The sequence below is a fragment of the Betta splendens genome, chromosome 22 (genome assembly GCF_900634795.4).
Source record: "Betta splendens chromosome 22, fBetSpl5.4, whole genome shotgun sequence".
Classification (NCBI taxonomy): domain Eukaryota; kingdom Metazoa; phylum Chordata; class Actinopteri; order Anabantiformes; family Osphronemidae; genus Betta; species Betta splendens.
The window spans coordinates 12,190,060-12,206,902 of NC_040900.2; the positions used below are offsets into that span (position 1 = coordinate 12,190,060).

Here is a 16,843-nt window from a genome sequence, read left to right on the forward strand (position 1 = left end):
TTTTGACGTGAACAGCAGAGCATCACATTACTGAACTGGGTGGCTGATGTTTTTTCTTATCACGGTATCTTTAGTGTAATGTAACACAGCGTAGGGTTTCTCATGGGGTCAGAGGTTGCTGGGATGTTGTCATGGGAACCTGGGTATTGATGGTAATTCTCTGCCTGGTTTGACATCGAATCAACCCAATGATGGCTCTTCTGAACCTGGAGAAAGGGATCGTTTGACGTGCTTAGATTCAGCATCAGCACTAGACACCCCCACCTTACAATAACTTACAAGGAGATACAAATTCCTTCTTAGTAACAAAAGAGAGAAAAACACTCACTTTTTGTTGGCAACAACGTAAATGCATGGGTTGTAGAAGGTGGAAGACTTAGCGAAGAGCGGCGCGATGATAGCCATGGGGGCAGGTATGGTCCTGGGGTCACCAAACGATGCCCAGAGGCAAACTATGGAGTAGGGGGACCAGGCCACCAGGAACATGACAATCATCACGATGGACATCTGGTGGCCACAAACAGACACAGCCTCCATGTGACACAGGACCTGGTGCTACACAGATGAGACACAAACACCTGGTCCTCCGCCAAGGCCTCGGACCACGATGGGCTGGTAGCAGAGTCTTCACCTTGGTGACGTCCATCTGATCCGACCAGTCGATGTTGATGCTGTCCAGGCAGTTGCTGGCTTTGTATCTCTTCACAGTGGCAGACACGCTGTAGTAGCAGTAAAACATGACAGAGAGAGGCACCACGAAGTTCACAGCGATCACAGCCATGGTGTAGGAGACGAAGGAGCTGCAGGGAAACAGAGTCATGAGCTTCCAGGAACATACTGAGGATCAGAGTTTCACTCACATGAGGTGTCATCACAAGTATTTACAATTTATTATTATCAAAAGACTCACAGTTACTAGTGGATGTTTGTAACAAAATATCTGCCCAACACAGGCTTCACTCCATTTGTCACAGATTAGAAAGGGACCCAAATGTGTCTAAAGTACAGTTATTGCTAAAGTAAATGAAAACTCACCACTGTAGCTCTTAGGTTTTAAATGGTGCTAAAACGACTTAAATCTTACGCATCGTTCTGTCTCCAGTTAATGGTGCAGGTGGCTCCGGTTGGGTCAGGGGCATAGGCCGCCCAGCCCACTATGGGCATGGAGGACCAGAACACGGCATTGAGCCACGCTGCCAGAATCAGGAGGTTGTAGGAGCGAGACGAGAGTTTCTGACCTGGACAGAAGAAGAGACGCATGCGGTCACAACATGGGGACGTCAGTAAACCTAAGAACGTGCTGCTTGGAGACAAACATCTGCATGCACGTACTTATGTCTGGCCTGCAGATGGTGAGATAGCGGTCGATGGCCACGACCGTCAACAGGCCAATACTGGCCATTCCGAAGAAGATGTTGAGAGCTGCATAAATCTACAGAAAAACGGGAAAAGAACAAACATGTTAGTCACAAACCATAGCAAGACACGGGACACACTGCCACTTCAAGCCTGTTCTAAATAGATGAATATTACTGATCTCTAGCTTCTGGTTTTAATATCAACATTCTGTTTCTTAGAGGTTCTGCTTCATTCATTCCACCTGATCACTCCTCCCTGTAGCAGCTCAGTCCTTACAGTGATTGTTCAGCTTCTTGCTTCTCCACCTAATAAAATATTAACAATAATTCTCTGGGATGTTACTGATTCATGGCTTTGTATTACTATATTTAGGGCCTGATCTCATATAGATGTTGTTTGTTGGTGCGCGTATGGTTTTGTCCTTTACTCTCATTAAATCCATGTCAGTTTACCACTATCAGACCAGTGACTGAACCAGTTCCTGGTCCAAATGTCCTGCGTGAGGGTCCCCGGTGCCCATTGGTCCTCTGACAGATATTCCTCTGATCAGGACTTTTTATTAATATTAAATAAAATGCAACCTTCTTGTCCTATTGATGGTAGGTTTCCCTTTTTTACGTGGATTTTTCAGCAACTAAATAACTGAGATGCTGCTTGAGCAGCTGGTGAGTGTCTACTGATAAGGCCTCCTTGGCAGAGGCCTTGGTCGGGAAAGGAGAGCAGGCTGGACAGACACGCCAAACGTGTTGTTCGTACAAAACAGACTGACAGATCGTTCACATTCTACCAACCTGACAACCGGTGTCACCAAATTTCCAACTGCCATGGATGTCTGAGGCTGCAGACATGGGATAGCCGATGCCAGCCACTCCGACGTCAGTAAAAGCCAGGTTGATGATGATGAAGTTGGTGGCAGTGCGGAGCTCCCTGTACTTCAGAAACATTAGCAGCACCACAATGTTGCTTGATAAACTGATAACGCCTGAAAAAAGAATAGAAGATACATTGTACAGTGTAAGTAAAACTATTTACAGGAGAATTAAAAATCTGTAGTCGGTCAAAGTTTGGATTAGAGTTTTACCTCAATAACTTTGGGTTAGATGGTTCAGGTGAACCATCTAAAAACAATTACAGCTACAGTTTCACTCAGTCAGATTTATACTTGAATTATTAATTGGCTCCAGATATGTTGGGATGTTTGAAATGAAGGGATGGTCATAAAATCATCATCACTGATTTCTAGAGAATCAATCTTCTTGACAGCTGAGTAAAAACAGATGGATGTGTAGTGTGGGTGTGTGTTCATTTTTAAAATCTGGATACACACATGAACACAGCGTATAGAATCTGAACAGGGCTCACCTGCAGTAATCAGATATCCAGCCACAATATTATGCTCCTTTTGGGTAAAGGCACTTTTTCCCCCATAAATTGCAAGATCATCTGATATATTTAGTCCAGAATCAGCCCCCATTTTTTAAGATGAAACCTAATTATACTAAATACTTTTCACCAGAGGTTTGAAGAAAATAAAAACATACAAAATCTATAAAGAGTAACTGCTGCACAATGAGGCTTCTATCGTCCTGTCAGTCTGCAGGGTACTGTAGCGGTGGTTGTGGGGCGGTGGGGGGCAGGAGCAGGGATTATTACATACCACTGCTCCTTGTAACGCAGGCAACAGGACTGTGCAAAACAGGATTACCACTCACATGAAGCTGTTCCAGGTTGGGCTTTGACTAATGCGTTTTGACATTACAAAACAAAAAGTTTAATTCATACCTAAACCCCTCACAGTGAGGCTGTTGCAGTCACTGTGGCTGTGGGCTCCCACTGCTCCACCGGGTACCAGGAGGTTTGCTTTCTAATCAAAATGATTGTGGATCCAGCTCCATCGGGCCTGGAGCGGGTTCTGATTGGGTCACCTGTCATGTCCTGGGCAGTACCACAGTGGCCCTGGTGTGTCTGGTGGCCTCCTCTGGGGACATTTGACCACACAGGGCCTGGGGGGTGTTTCTCTGATGCAGCACCCAGTGAGTGGCCTGCTGATCCTGGGTGTGGGTGGCGGTACTCTGATGGACCAAGTATAGGAGCAAACCCCTCCTTGGTTCTACAGGTGTCACTTAGTGTCATGTCCTGTTCACACACCTGAATATATAAGCATTTTGGTGGATGACTCACTGTTTTATTGTTGTTTTTTATTGTTGTTGTTTCTGTTACTACATAAATCAAGAGGCAAGTACTACACTAAATACATACATATACAATAAAGTTAAAACAACCTGTCTCCTTTATTGTTTACTGTAACTGTCCATCTGCTCCCTTCACTCATCAACAGCTGTTAGTAATTAAACTCAATATTTATTTGGAAACTGTGGTTAAATTTGGATAAACGCATGAACTCTCCGGACTTCCACTGTTGCTTCGCACCAACAAGACACTAGGGGGCGATGGAACACCTGGTAGCGGACGTTTCCGCAGAGGAAGGAAGAAATTAGCGGAAACACTTCCGTGTTAACATACCGATAAAAGAAGACGACTGTCACTGCTACTGGCAAAGATGTCGGGGATCATAAGGGCCAGCATAATCCGCGGTGCTTTGGGCTCCCGTGGACACGCCATCACCCAGAGGGCGAGCTACCAGAGTAAACCTGCCAAGGAAAAGCTCGGTGCAGTTGTAAGTCTCCGTCACTTGCTTTGATGTCCTGTTAACTCCTACAGGCTAGCTGCTATGTCAGCTAGCTGTCCTTGACGTACGAGGTCAAAACCGGAGGCCCCTTCTTAAGTCAGACGGTTTTTTGTTAAATAAACCAAACGCAAACGATTGCAAAGGTTTTTAGGTTCTGGTAACAGATATTAAGGGTGCAGTTGTTTTCGGCTCGTTTTGTTAATACACATCACTTAGACCTAAGCTAACGCGTATGTTAGCTACAAGCGCCGTGATACTAACGACTGAGCGTCAAAATGCAAAACTTCACCTTTTGTAGGGTGAGTGTTTTTTTTTTTTTAAACCAGGTCTATCCCTGTAAAGACTCTTTTTCTGTTGTTGGTCCTTAAAACATAGTATTACTTTTCTTACGTAGTAGAACTGAATTCCTCGTGCTTATATACAACGCAGTATCAGTATTGCGTTTTCTTACTATACAAGCGTTCAAGCTAAGTGGTAGCAGAATAACTTTTTTTTTTCTCGTCAGCCCGTAAACAGCCTGACACACTCTACGCTATTTTATAAATAATTGCTTGGTGTTATACAAGAGCCAATCGATCTTTATAATAACTATTGTTCTCTGTCCAGGAAACCTCCCTTGCCGTGGGCGTGCTCTTCCTCTCTATCATAGCGCCATCCGCATGGATCATGTCCCACCTGGAGGATTACAAGAGTAAAAAATAGACTGACTCATACCTGGTGTCTCCAGCCACAACCTGGGACCATTATCTTTGTTCTGCAGCATGAGTGAAGGAGAAACAATATGGAACAAGTTTCCCTCATGCCTCCTTTCTCTTCCATAATGCCCAGATCTAAAGCTCAGAAACTCTATGTTGTGTTGTTCATTTTACCTCATCACTATGTTACACAATAAAATGTAAACTCAACCTTATCACTTATGTGTATGTTTTGTTGTACAAAAGGCGTTTTGTATAAGTATTGGAGCGTATATAGTAATAATAGGTAGATAATGGCATTTTCCCACTGTGGGACAATTAAAAAGCTTATGACAAAATTTGAAGCCTGTAATCAAATAAGATAAAGTGACATCTAGTGGCCTGTGAAACTTGACAACAAGCAGCATGTATTAGGCTGAATGTTGTATTGTGATGGACAGTACTGCTTTTACAAGAGAGTAAGTCGCCCACACACATCCCCCTTTTAGGGCTGCAGCGGCCTCAAAAACGACACCTAAGGTCAGAACGAACCACTGTTGGGTCAACTTCATCCACCCCAGGAGAACCAGAGGCAAATACTTCACCCAGTGGGAGGGTGAGCCCGAGGATGCACGCACCTTCAGGATTTTACTTGCAAGGAGTGAGCAGTTTACAGCAAAGGCAACGTCCTCTCACCGAAGAGAAAACAAGGATTCAGTTCATAATATGTATTGCATTCTGGGAGATGCATAGTCACACAGTACATAAATATTCTCTGCACAAAGCAAGCATTGGGCTCATCACAAGGATGCCACACACCGGTACTCCCTATTTCTTGCAGAGCAGAAAGGAGGAAACTTCAAAGCTATAACACAGCTAACGAGGCTTCAGCAAAATATGTTTCAATGATTAAATGCATAATTTTTCCAACACCTTAGTGGTGTTGTGGAAAAAAATCAAAGTTAATGCACACATAAGGCGTTCATCAAGGATGCTCTGAAACTCCTTCCCTTGTTCCCAGTATTTAAGCATACAGATAAACATATTGTTATCTGGACACAGAAAAGTACATCTTCTGAATCAGATCCACACACCTACTATGATTATCTAGACAGTTAACACTTTTTTTTGTTAAGTCTGCATAAAAATGAGAAGAAAGAGGAACTCTTTCGGTGCATCTGGGTTTCATGCAAAGGGCATTGTGTTCCTTATCCAAGTCAGACACTGCCTCACTTGAAATAATGGGGAACTGAGCTACTGCTCAGATGCACAATCAGCAAGTGTTTAAACATATTTTGAACTTATGAACCTAACTAATCTGAAGTAATCAATTATATTGAGACATGTATTCAACGATAATATAAAATTTCCATTACATTGGGGTCGGCAGAAGAGACCACCCAGGCAGCGGATCCATGTACCCACCCGGAGCAGAAAACAGACCTCCTCCACACACACACAGACACATACATAGGCACACACATACATAAACACACACTATCACAAACATCTACTCAATTATACATGAATCTATGCACTCTCAGATACATGCTAACACCCACACCGTTCGCTCATGGGGAGGGTAGGTCTCTGGCCTGCTGCTCATGTGGCCCACAGAACCTCTCTAAATGTATGAGTATGTGGCTAGGTATGGGGGACTTTGGAAGACTGCCAGTTCCCTATAATTTTGGACTCTTTCTCAAAGAAAATATATATATATAATACATTTTGTCTCACTGTACAACACCCAAAATATGTACGATAATTATATGTTCATAGGGAACCACAATTAGAGCACTCAGACAGCCAGGTGTTCTGGGAAAATATAGTCTGATGTCAGCTTAACTATACAGTGGATTTGTCATTAGGCGCTTTAAAGAAAAATTTAAGATTTAAAATTCAATTTTTCTATTAAATTTTATATTGTGAAGAGAAGAATTTTATATTATGAAGAGAACATAATGTAGGATCCAATACAATCTATCTTGTATTTGGGATCAACTGAAGAATCTTTAAGGACTAAAAATACATTCTAGAAATAATAAATAAGATTTCACAGTCACTTAGAGACACAGTTGTTTTTTAATGTGAATAAATTATGAATATTATTATATTGCTGTTAGTGGTAGTAGTAGTAAAATAATTTAAATTCAACGAGTTACAACGTTTGGCCCACACGGACTTCCGTACACTCTACTGTAAAACCATGTGACAACTACAGAAGCAAAGCAAACAATCGCATCTCTTCTCGTCTGACAAGCAGCGAATTTAAGCAGGTAAAACAAACTTGTTCCAATGTGTAAGTTACGTTGACTTAGTTGGGATTAGCGGTTTAATGTTAGCTGACAGACCGTGAGTGACTTCTGCTTTAAATGAACTTTGAGGAGTCCAGTGGTTTCGCTGGCTAACGCATGACGTCGCCCAACTACATGTACTGTACTTTCTGTATGACATAGAAGCTGAGGTCTACCGGTGGACGTACTACTGTTACGATCACCTATTTATGTCACAGTGGTAGATGTTGGCTCATAGGGACATGAAACGCAACTTTGGAAAGCACAGTATCACACTGAACCGTCGTGTCTAAGGTTTTAAGACAACTGCCGTCTGCCGAGCGACGGTAAAGACCTGAAAATCGATGAGTAAATGCTAGAGCTGATGGATCCGATCATTGGTTTATGTCATGCACTGGGGTAAAGTGGAAGCAGGCTTCACTTCTATTACTTGACTGCAGTACAATTACTCACCAGTTTAGGATTGGCGTCCATTTAAATCCTTTTTTCATCATGTCTTTAAAAGCCCACAAAATGAGGCTGGTCATTCTGGATGACTATGAGCTGGCTAGTGAGTGGGCAGCAAAATACATCTGCAACAGAATCATCCGCTTCGAGCCGTCTGCCAAGAGATACTTCACCCTGGGGCTGCCTACCGGTGAGTCCTCATCACCAGCCCAGTCATGGGGTGGTACGAGGTGTGCGACGTTATGGCCCGTACTGAACGTGTTGTCTTTGGTTTCAGGGAGCACTCCTTTTGGCTGTTATCAGAAGTTAATTGAATACTACAGAAGTGGGGATGTTTCCTTCAAATATGTGAAAACCTTCAATATGGATGAATACGTAGGTGAGTGAAAGGATGTGAGCGCTGTAGGTTTGAGGCGCCTGGACACGTCTTACGCTGACTTTGTTCTCCAGGCCTCCCTCGTGCTCATCCAGAAAGCTACCACTCCTACATGTGGAACAACTTCTTCAAGCACATCGACATCGATCCAGCCAACACCCACATACTGGACGGCAACGCAGAGGACCTGGTGGCAGAGTGTCACGCCTTCGAGCAGAAGATCACAGAGGCCGGAGGAATCGAGTTGTTTGTGGGAGGTCATCGAATGCTTTTAACGTTTAGGCTGTGTCTCAATCCAGCGTCTCGTCTCTTTGGAGACCTCACTGTTCCTCTGGTTCTTTCTCTCTGTCTCACTGCAGGCATCGGCCCTGATGGTCACATAGCGTTCAATGAGCCAGGCTCCAGCCTTGTTTCCAGAACCAGAGTAAAAACTCTGGCCAAAGACACCATTGTCGCCAATGCTCGCTTCTTTGGTAATGACCTCTCAAAGGTTCCCACCATGGCTCTGACTGTGGGTGTAGGAACTGTCATGGATGCCAAGGAGGTCTGCTTGTTTCCTTTTTGTTTTAAAATACTCCTCCTGTGGTAGTTTCTGTCCACAACTCACTGTCCTGCTTCAAGGTCATTTAAGTTTGGGTCAATCAGATATAAGTCCTGCTGCTGAGTGTAACACGGCTCCCTTCCTCTGCCCAGGTGATGATTCTGATTACAGGGGCACACAAGGCCTTTGCTCTGTACAAAGCCATAGAAGAGGGAGTCAATCACATGTGGACCGTCTCAGCCTTCCAGCAGCACCCACGCACCATCTTTGTCTGTGACGAGGACGCTACCTTGGAGCTGCGAGTCAAAACTGTGAAGTACTTCAAAGGTACTGAAAACACATTCCTTACTCTGCCGAGTCGTTTGAGGAAAAATTTTAAATTTTTAAACAGACCTGCTCCTCCGAGCTAAACTGTCAGTCTGACCAGCACTGTGTAAACCTGGTCCTCCTTCTGTCCCGCTGGTTTCCATCTCTCCCTGCTGATCATCTTGATCAGGTGTCAGTTGGCGTTTCCAGCTGGTGATTGACCGATGGAGGTGATCAGTAGCAGTTAGAGAACCAGCAGGATGGTGGTCCTGGAGGACCAGAGAAACTCACCCCCGGTCTAGAATCCCAACCCAGAGCTGTAGCACCAGATGTTACACAAGATTCAACTGTCAGCTGTGTGTTTAGTTCTTTTCTTCTTTTCTCCTTTGTTTTCATTGTAGGTTTAATGCATGTTCACAACAAACTGGTGGAGCCAGTGCTCAGCATGAAGGACCAGCCAAACACCGTCACAGAGGGAGACGACTGAAGACTGAAACGATTCCTCCGGTTACTGTAGTTCACTCTGAGCCAGTGTTTGACTGACTGTGCAGACTGTGAATATACTTCCTGCCTCCTTGACTGTTACAATGAGTGTGTAGTATTCTAGAATCAGTATTAATCTCTTCAGCATTTCAATGATGGTTAGTGTTGTGACTTTAGCCTAATGATGTTTAGTTTCTATCGTGTTTGGTTACAACATTCCTACTCTCGGTTCTCTTATTGTTTTTTCTTCGACCGCTGCTGTTGAACATACGTGTACTGTCATCCTTCCCTCAGTTTTCTAACAGCAATAAACCCTTTGCTAAGGATGTTTTGTAGAAAACCTTTTATATTGTAAAGCTTTAGGCCTATAGGGCTCATGACAGACACAGACCCTGTCAAATAAGTTTAAATCTTTATTTATTCTCAAAACTAGCAGGATTTAATTTATCCATGAATGTTGTCACATAACATTTAATCCTCATACGCTCCTATTTATTTTGATCTTACTTAAATGCGGCACATCTCTCAGATCATCTCTACAGCTGCACTCAATTTTAGCTGGATGAACATCATGATACATAGCCTCTTTGGAACCTTTGGCCTGTTTTGTCCTCATCAGTGTTGCAGGCCATGGCAGGCCACATACACAGACTAACAATATAATTAACCATATTATTGCACCTTGTTTTGTGCTTGCAGCATGGCCGATGGTAGTTTGGTGAGAGCCATGATGTGGATGAGTCAATGTTACAGTTTTATCCTCACAAAGAGTCAAACCAATGACAAAGGCTGAGCAACAGCAGATGAGAGGGGAAGGTAACTGTTTCAAAATAAAAGCCCAGAAAAATGCGGTTACTGACCGTTTTTAAAGGTTTCTCAGCCTATCCTTTTTTGGTTTGTGGCACTGGTGACTAATGTTCATCTTTCAGGTGAAAGTAGGCAGATAGGAGACTTGTCAAATGTTGATGCTGAAGTTTGACCAATAAGTTGATGTAAAAAGACCGTGTCTCACCAGCAGGTGGCAGATTTTGTTCATTTTTCCCATTGACTACCACAAACTGCAGTTACCAAACAAGCTTGTTGTGTAGTCGTGTTTGTATTTGTGTAGTTTAAACGCTTTTATTGCTTCATACAAATTAATATGATAAATATTACACAAAACAAAAAAAATTCACTATATTATTTATTTCTGATATTTGAATTACTTATATGAGATGAAACTATTAAACTGCTTCCTTTTGAAGCCGTGTCACCGTGAGATTTATTAAAACGTAACGTGTCCTGTCAACAGTAAGTAATGGCTGTAGAACAAATATGCATAACGACATGTACTTATGAGCAAAGTGGCAAACGCTCAGCTGAAAGTGAACGTGCGCAGCGGCCTGACGCAAAGATGCGCAGATTGAAGCAGCGAGTGCGAACGACGGCTGCGCGTCGAGGCTCCGCTGCAGGTGTCCAGCTGTGGGAGCTGGGCTTCTCCACTGTGGGGCTGACTGCGTGACGCGCCACATGGAGTCAGACTCCACGATGCAATAAAGAGGCAGTGGCAGCTCGGACCATGTAACAGTTCAGTCTGAACCCAGCAGACAACAAGCCGCGGATGTCAGTGACGCGTCCACTACTTCAGGCTCACACCAAGCGTGAAGGAGGTTTTCAGGAGCTTTTATTTCGTTGGTGAGTGTTCAGTTTTTTCTCATGATGGACTTTTGTACTTCATGTTCAACATTTTCCAGTGAAAAACATGGCTTTAGAAAAGACACAAGGCAAAACTGAGTCATACCTAGTTCTATTATCACCATCATTAGAACTATTACATGTGTTTTCTAATAAAATGACAGAGAGCATTAACAGGGACATTAGAGATGAATGAGTTTGATACTAATACAAAGACTGTTCTGTTTCAGTAACGTAATAATCTATTTAGTTCATTTCTACTTAATGGGGCTCAGAGTCTTTGCATTAACCTTTACTAAAAGTCAGCTGTTAAACTCTGAATTAAGAACTGTGTTTTAGACTGGGTTTAGACTTACACACACAGGTGGTGTTTTAAACGTTATGTAAATGATTGTGATTATGGTTCACTCACCTACGTTTGTTTATTTAAAAATCACCTTTAAACCCTATGGACCCCAGAGCCTATTTCCCCCTTGTGTTAGAGCCCCGCAGGGCTCTACCGGGGCCCGAAACCTCTTTAAACCACAAAGACGAATAATTAAGTGTAAGAATGAATCTAGATACAAGGTCTTTTCATTGTACAGTTTAGTGCGTAGGTTACACTTTAACATGATTTTGTTGAGCAGCCTTCTTTCACATAATTTGTAAGTATAATTTGACAGATCTAACCGTAAATTATTTAAAATTAAAGTAAATACCACACAGCAGAGAAATTTTATGATTTAATTATTTTTATCTAATGTGAACTTGAACCTGAACCCTAAAAAATGCTGGCTTAAAAAATAACCCAGCACTTTTTACAGTGTATGAACACGTTGTGGGGCGAAACGCTGCAGAAGGTGCCGCGTTCACACTGGGAACGAGGTGGCTCCTCGATCTGCTCCACACAAAGATACATTATTGTCTATTGTTAACCTGCTTATCAAACCTGATCTAACAGCTCACAGGTATGTCTCTGCCTGAATGTTGTCATTATGTTTCGCCTCAACCGCCGCAGGCGTATTTCTGGGAGGAGGAAACACATTCACTCACTCACTCAGTCTGCGTTTAGTTGTTGGACTTGTCAATCAACAGTGAAGATGTGTTCATACATCAACAATGAGGATTTGGCACCTGAGCCTCTAACGCAACACCAACACAATTTGTAAACTAAGAGCTTTTCTACCTTATGTGCGCTGCCTGTCACCCTTTCACACATTCACTCGGGGGCACCTCGAGTGAAAGCCAGGCGTTCAACCGCTGCTCCTGTGATCGGTGGACGTAGTATTTTGTTATTAACTTTCTGGCATCAGAGTGGGTCCACATTACAGCCATGCATTTGGATCAGTTACAGTTGCCGTTTTCACAGGTGAAAGTAAAACACATTGCGATCAGTTGCACAGTTTGAGGTAGCTGCCATAGTTTTTTTTGCAGTATTTGCAGTTTTTTTCCCAGTCTTCCACAAACCCAGAGGACACTGGTTATAAATCCAACTGGCACGTTTATTGTATATTTCAGAAGGATTCTGAACAGGTAAGTTAGTTTTAAGAAAAGGTGCCTGTCACAATAACTTTATGAGGCCTCACACACTAACACTGGTGTAGTATCAGTATCAGACCAATGATTCTTCCTTAAGGGGAAATAGACCCGACCACCTGGTCCCAGGACGAGACATGTCACTCCACTTATACAGTCCGACCATCACTGACTGACGCTTTGCATCTCCACATCTACTACCTAGTGTGTCCTACTGAAAGCAGCTGGATGTCGTACGGTTGTGAAGAGACGTTCAGGAAAAGAAGTGCTACATAATCTAGAAACTGCTGGTTCGGTTCAGCTGTAGCTGAGGTGTTCGGTGTGTTTTAATGCAGCCACTTCTAATTTAAACAAAAACAACTTATCCTCAGTGTGTAAACCCACATCACTGAACTGTTCAGGCATCAGATGCTGCATCTCCTCCCTCATGTTATAAGATTAGATCATCCCAGAGACACTGCATCATCATTAACTACCTTCATAGATGCAATGCGTTCTGAGCGAGGGTTAAACCGACAAATATCAAACTAATGTAACATTAACTCAATTATCACCAGCGGCTCTGTCTGGTAACACTCATGTACTTCAGCCAACACGTTACACAAGCCAACTCTGGAAAGCTGGAGTTACTCTAAGATGCATCAGATAAGAAACCAGACGAAGCAAACCTAAACAAACCCATCTTTGTATCAGAACAGCTGTGGCAGTTTCCACATTTCAGGCCAGCTTCTTATTCCTCATGTCATTATTTAAATCCAAACCTGTGCACATGATGGGTGAGTTCAGGCTTGAGGCGCTTAACCCCAATACATGTACGTGCCTCAACCCTGATTCACAGCAGGCACATTGAAGCCCAAAGGTCCAAATGGTGGTGAGAGATGCTTGGTGACGTCCCCAGAAAAACCCAGAACCACTGTTTAAACAGTAAATTTAGATCATGACCAGTTAAATGATGACAAATAACTGGAGAGAAATAAAGTGAAGACTGAGCTGATGTCCTCATACAGTATCTTGTGTTATCTCCCAGAAAGCCATGGGCAGCAGGACCCTCGCAGCGCCGGTGCCCTTCTACCCGTCCATCCAACTGGCCAACTACTCGCTCCTGCAGAGCTCCGCTGGCCTCCAGCTGCCGGTGGATCACTTCCACGGCTTCTACAGCTTCAGCGCGCTCCACGCCATCCACTTCCACCAGTTCACCCTGGACTGCCCGGCTGTGATCGTACCTCGCTGCACTCTGTCCAAGCTGCCTGCCGGCCTGAGCTCCACGTCCCCCATCCCCATGTTCCCCCACATTCTGCTGCCCAAGCAGAACTCCAGGACCAAGCCCCGCTTTGACTTTGCCAACCTGGCAGCCGCAGCCACGCAGGACGACGCTCTGAAGGCGGAGGACCTGAGCATGGAGGGAGCCGCTGAGGCCACTGAGGTCTCGGCTGGCCTGGGGCGTCTGCTGGACACCACCAAACTCTCCTCATCGGAGCGCAAGTCCAGCAGAGGCCGACACCCGTCCAAGACCAAGAAGGAGTTCATCTGCAAGTTCTGTGGACGCCACTTCACCAAGTCCTACAACCTGCTGATTCACGAGAGAACTCACACGGATGAGAGGCCGTACACGTGTGACATCTGTCACAAGGCTTTCAGACGGCAGGACCATCTGAGAGACCACAGGTAGGAGCCGCTGTTTAACTCATTTCTCTACAGCTCTGTTTGTAGAGGTGGAGTGTCGCGAATCTGCAGAAATGTTCTAAAGCAGTGGCTCTCGGTTCAGGTTTCAGGTTTCAGGCTTCGAGACCCACCATCACCTCTTAATGACAAGCTGTGACCCAAATCAAGGAAACTTCTCAAATGCATTTAATCATAAGGTTGCCATAACAACTAATGTAATCATTTTAACAGACTCAGTTGGTGTTTTAAAAAAAACATTAACTGAAATTATGTAGCTGAGAATACTCACTGAATCTGTGTCACTGCATTATGGAAACATTCAGTTTCTTACATTGCAGTTTTTAGGGAGTCAGACGTATGATTCGCCATGTTTGGGGTAGGGGTGGTGGGGGGTTGTAACTCTAATACTGAAAACTGACTGGACAGGATCCACATGGCGACATCTCCCACATGAGGTTACATAGGATGAAGAACATTGAATTTGAATTGTCTTGGACATAATTAGGAAAATAAGAAGGAGGAACGTGGGATTAGTAATCTGCCATTAACCATGGTGGTGCTGATGAGGATGAAGCATCTCCTGTGTTGTTCAGGCCTCCTGTGCTCCATCAAGCTGAGCAGACACAGTCATTCTGTCTAATAGGAGCAGAATGCATCTCAGCACTGGTTGTTCCTGGGCATCTGTGTGAAGTCCACTTCCACTATTGTCCCAGTTCACACCAACATGTAGACACAACTGCACTGACTCATCATGTCCTCGGTTCTGTTGGTGTCACTTTAATATTTAATCAGGTCTCTATAATACTTTTGTTAGACAATTGCATGATGCGTCTCTTCGAAGGATGGTTGGTTGGACTTTACTACCTAATGATCCTATGAGCTCACCACTGGAGCTCAGGTAGATTGAGGGGATGTGGGTTGTGTTTGCTTCGCATCGAGTGGACTCAGTTCAAGTCAAGCTCATACGGTGCCTCGCTTTGTGTTCATACCTGTTCCGCATGACGTGACGCAACGTCTTACAGAACTCACATCACTTCCTGCCTGTAACAGCTGTTTGCCTGCTCTGCTTTCTCACGTTCACGCTCTGCACTGAGCTGATTGCATCCAGCTCCAGACAAATCACAGCATTACACTCAGATCTGTCTCCTGAATGAAGTGTGTGTACTCCAGGTAAATATTTGCGTGTGTGTTGGATGAGACCGTGGTGCTTGATCTGGTTCTGGAAACTACCACCTTTGTAATAAATGTGTCCACTGTCACATGACAGCACTGTGGTATTGTTTAGAGGCCATGTTAGGAACACGAGGCCTGACGGATGCTGACCTGATCCTCCTGAACACTGACCGTCTGCTGTCTTTGTTGCCCTGCAGGTACATTCACTCCAAAGAAAAGCCCTTCAAATGTCAGGAGTGTGGCAAAGGCTTCTGTCAGTCCAGGACTCTGGCCGTCCACAAAACATTGCACATGCAGGTCAAGGAGCTGAAGCCATCCAAAATATGAACCTGATGGACATTAATGAAACTCAGTGAAAACATCTGTGATCAAAGCCAAACTAGCATTTATGCATTTCTCTCATATCCCAGTATTCTGATGGTGTTTTTGTATGAATGCATTGCTTCAATGTATTTTTGCACTTTAACCTGATAACTGATTATTTGCATATATCACTGGATTTCCTGATCATATTTTAACAATCATTAATCATTTCTAAATAAAATATTTTACTACCTGTCTGTATAAACATGAATGTGTGTGTGTACTTTTCCTTGTACTTGCATCAAAGTGAGAACCAAAAAACTTATTTTTCTACCAAAGTAAGGACATTTTGGCCGGTCCTCACTTCTTTGAAGCCCTGTTGAGGGTTGAGATGTTATTATAGGGCCGGGGTTAGAATTGAGTTTTGGTTCAGATTAGAGTAAAGGTTGGACGTCTGCCTTTAGTTGTGATGGTTAGAGTAAGGGGCTGAGGAAGGCATTATGTCAATGGAGGTGCTCACTTCAGTGTAAGCACAAGAATGTATGTGTGTGTGTGTGTGTGTGTGTGTGTGTGTGTGTGTGTGTGTGTGTGTGTGAGAGAGAGAGAGAGATAAATGGTCCTGCACTTGTACAGCACTTTTCTACCTTGCTGGTACTCAAAGCACTTTACCACCGCACCTCGTTCACCTATTCGTTCACACAAGCCCTCACAGATTCACACATCAGTACCAGCTTATGCTGACACCAAGGGCAACTTGGTTCAGTGTTTTGCCCAAGGAAACTTTGGCACATGACCCAGGGGAGCCGGGAATGGAACCACTGATCCTGTGATTGGTGTGCTACAGCTCTACGTCTACTGTACCACTGCCGTGTGTACTGCTGTATGAAGTGTGCGATGCAAAAAGAGGCTGCTCATCCACTGTCAGTCTGTTTCTATGCAGTGCTATGACCTGAACTGGTTTGCTTAAATTCTACTTTCTTTATTGACTTACTTGTAGGAAACTATACATAACTAAATGCTACACAATAGACCATCATTTCATGAATGATGCAGATTGCAACTATCAGATCAGTGCATAGGCAATGTACAAACAGGCCCAATTCACCAGGCCATCCTCCGGAGACAGCAACTGATTCAGGAGGTGATGGCACCCAATCTGCCGGAGGACCAAATTGTTCCCTGCAACGCTGCTTGAGAGGAGTGCCTCTAGTGGGAGGCAATCCATTCTATGGATATCACCATGACCTGGAGGGTGTGCAATAATCTCTCTGGCATCATTCTGTGGGAAGCTGTTAACTGAAATGGGTGACAAGTCACTAGAGCAGTACCGTGGGTTTGTTGAAGACC

The 16,843-nt window shown here is 44.0% G+C and overlaps 4 protein-coding genes across 5 annotated transcripts; 3 read left to right on the plus strand and 1 right to left on the minus strand.

Moving 5' to 3' along the window:
- Window positions 1-21: 21 nt before the first annotated feature.
- Window positions 22-2,973, minus strand: rrh (retinal pigment epithelium-derived rhodopsin homolog). The gene is made up of 7 exons (XM_029139029.3): window positions 2,722-2,973; window positions 2,151-2,341; window positions 1,333-1,432; window positions 1,085-1,238; window positions 632-800; window positions 329-507; window positions 22-206 (listed from the first exon to the last, which is right to left on the minus strand). Exons 1-7 carry the CDS (start codon window positions 2,831-2,833, stop codon window positions 101-103), a joined length of 1,011 nt encoding a protein of 336 aa, XP_028994862.1. The 5' UTR covers window positions 2,834-2,973; the 3' UTR covers window positions 22-100.
- Window positions 2,974-3,834: 861 nt separating this feature from the next.
- LOC114848515 (cytochrome c oxidase subunit 8A, mitochondrial-like) lies at window positions 3,835-4,958 on the plus strand. Its single transcript, XM_029139053.2, has 2 exons — window positions 3,835-4,036; window positions 4,655-4,958. The coding sequence occupies exons 1-2, from the start codon at window positions 3,920-3,922 to the stop codon at window positions 4,748-4,750; spliced, it is 213 nt and encodes a 70-aa protein (XP_028994886.1). The 5' UTR covers window positions 3,835-3,919; the 3' UTR covers window positions 4,751-4,958.
- Window positions 4,959-6,873: 1,915 nt separating this feature from the next.
- On the plus strand, window positions 6,874-9,495 carry LOC114848502 (glucosamine-6-phosphate isomerase 2). Its single transcript, XM_029139033.2, has 7 exons — window positions 6,874-6,998; window positions 7,522-7,653; window positions 7,741-7,842; window positions 7,914-8,096; window positions 8,199-8,383; window positions 8,533-8,707; window positions 9,088-9,495. Exons 2-7 carry the CDS (start codon window positions 7,530-7,532, stop codon window positions 9,171-9,173), a joined length of 855 nt encoding a protein of 284 aa, XP_028994866.1. The 5' UTR covers window positions 6,874-6,998; window positions 7,522-7,529; the 3' UTR covers window positions 9,174-9,495.
- Window positions 9,496-10,559: 1,064 nt separating this feature from the next.
- On the plus strand, window positions 10,560-15,749 carry osr1 (odd-skipped related transcription factor 1). Of its 2 annotated transcripts, none has more exons than XM_029139036.3 (3): window positions 10,560-10,843; window positions 13,390-14,023; window positions 15,391-15,749. In XM_029139036.3, exons 2-3 carry the CDS (start codon window positions 13,392-13,394, stop codon window positions 15,518-15,520), a joined length of 762 nt encoding a protein of 253 aa, XP_028994869.1. In that variant the 5' UTR covers window positions 10,560-10,843; window positions 13,390-13,391; the 3' UTR covers window positions 15,521-15,749. The 2 variants fall into 2 exon arrangements, with proteins under 2 accessions (XP_028994869.1, XP_028994868.1); XM_029139035.3 differs by having other exon boundaries at window positions 10,561-10,843; window positions 13,386-14,023.
- The last annotated feature ends 1,094 nt before the right edge of the window (window positions 15,750-16,843 follow it).

Bases quoted from the DNA above. Each gene is read 5' to 3' on its own strand.
- LOC114848502 (XM_029139033.2), top strand. From the start codon at position 7,530: ATGAGGCTGGTCATTCTGGATGACTATGAGCTGGCTAGTGAGTGGGCA. The intron at 8,097-8,198 runs GTCATCGAATGC...GTCTCACTGCAG, and splicing joins AATCGAGTTGTTTGTGGGAG to GCATCGGCCCTGATGGTCAC. The intron at 8,384-8,532 runs GTCTGCTTGTTT...TCCTCTGCCCAG, and splicing joins CTGTCATGGATGCCAAGGAG to GTGATGATTCTGATTACAGG.
- rrh (XM_029139029.3), bottom strand. From the start codon at position 2,833: ATGGGGGCTGATTCTGGACTAAATATATCAGATGATCTTGCAATTTAT. The intron at 1,239-1,332 runs GTACGTGCATGC...TCTTCTGTCCAG, and splicing joins CATCTGCAGGCCAGACATAA to GTCAGAAACTCTCGTCTCGC. The intron at 508-631 runs GTGAAGACTCTG...TGTGGCCACCAG, and splicing joins ATCAGATGGACGTCACCAAG to ATGTCCATCGTGATGATTGT.
- LOC114848515 (XM_029139053.2), top strand. From the start codon at position 3,920: ATGTCGGGGATCATAAGGGCCAGCATAATCCGCGGTGCTTTGGGCTCC. The intron at 4,037-4,654 runs GTAAGTCTCCGT...TTCTCTGTCCAG, and splicing joins AGGAAAAGCTCGGTGCAGTT to GAAACCTCCCTTGCCGTGGG.
- osr1 (XM_029139036.3), top strand. From the start codon at position 13,392: ATGGGCAGCAGGACCCTCGCAGCGCCGGTGCCCTTCTACCCGTCCATC. The intron at 14,024-15,390 runs GTAGGAGCCGCT...GTTGCCCTGCAG, and splicing joins GACCATCTGAGAGACCACAG to GTACATTCACTCCAAAGAAA.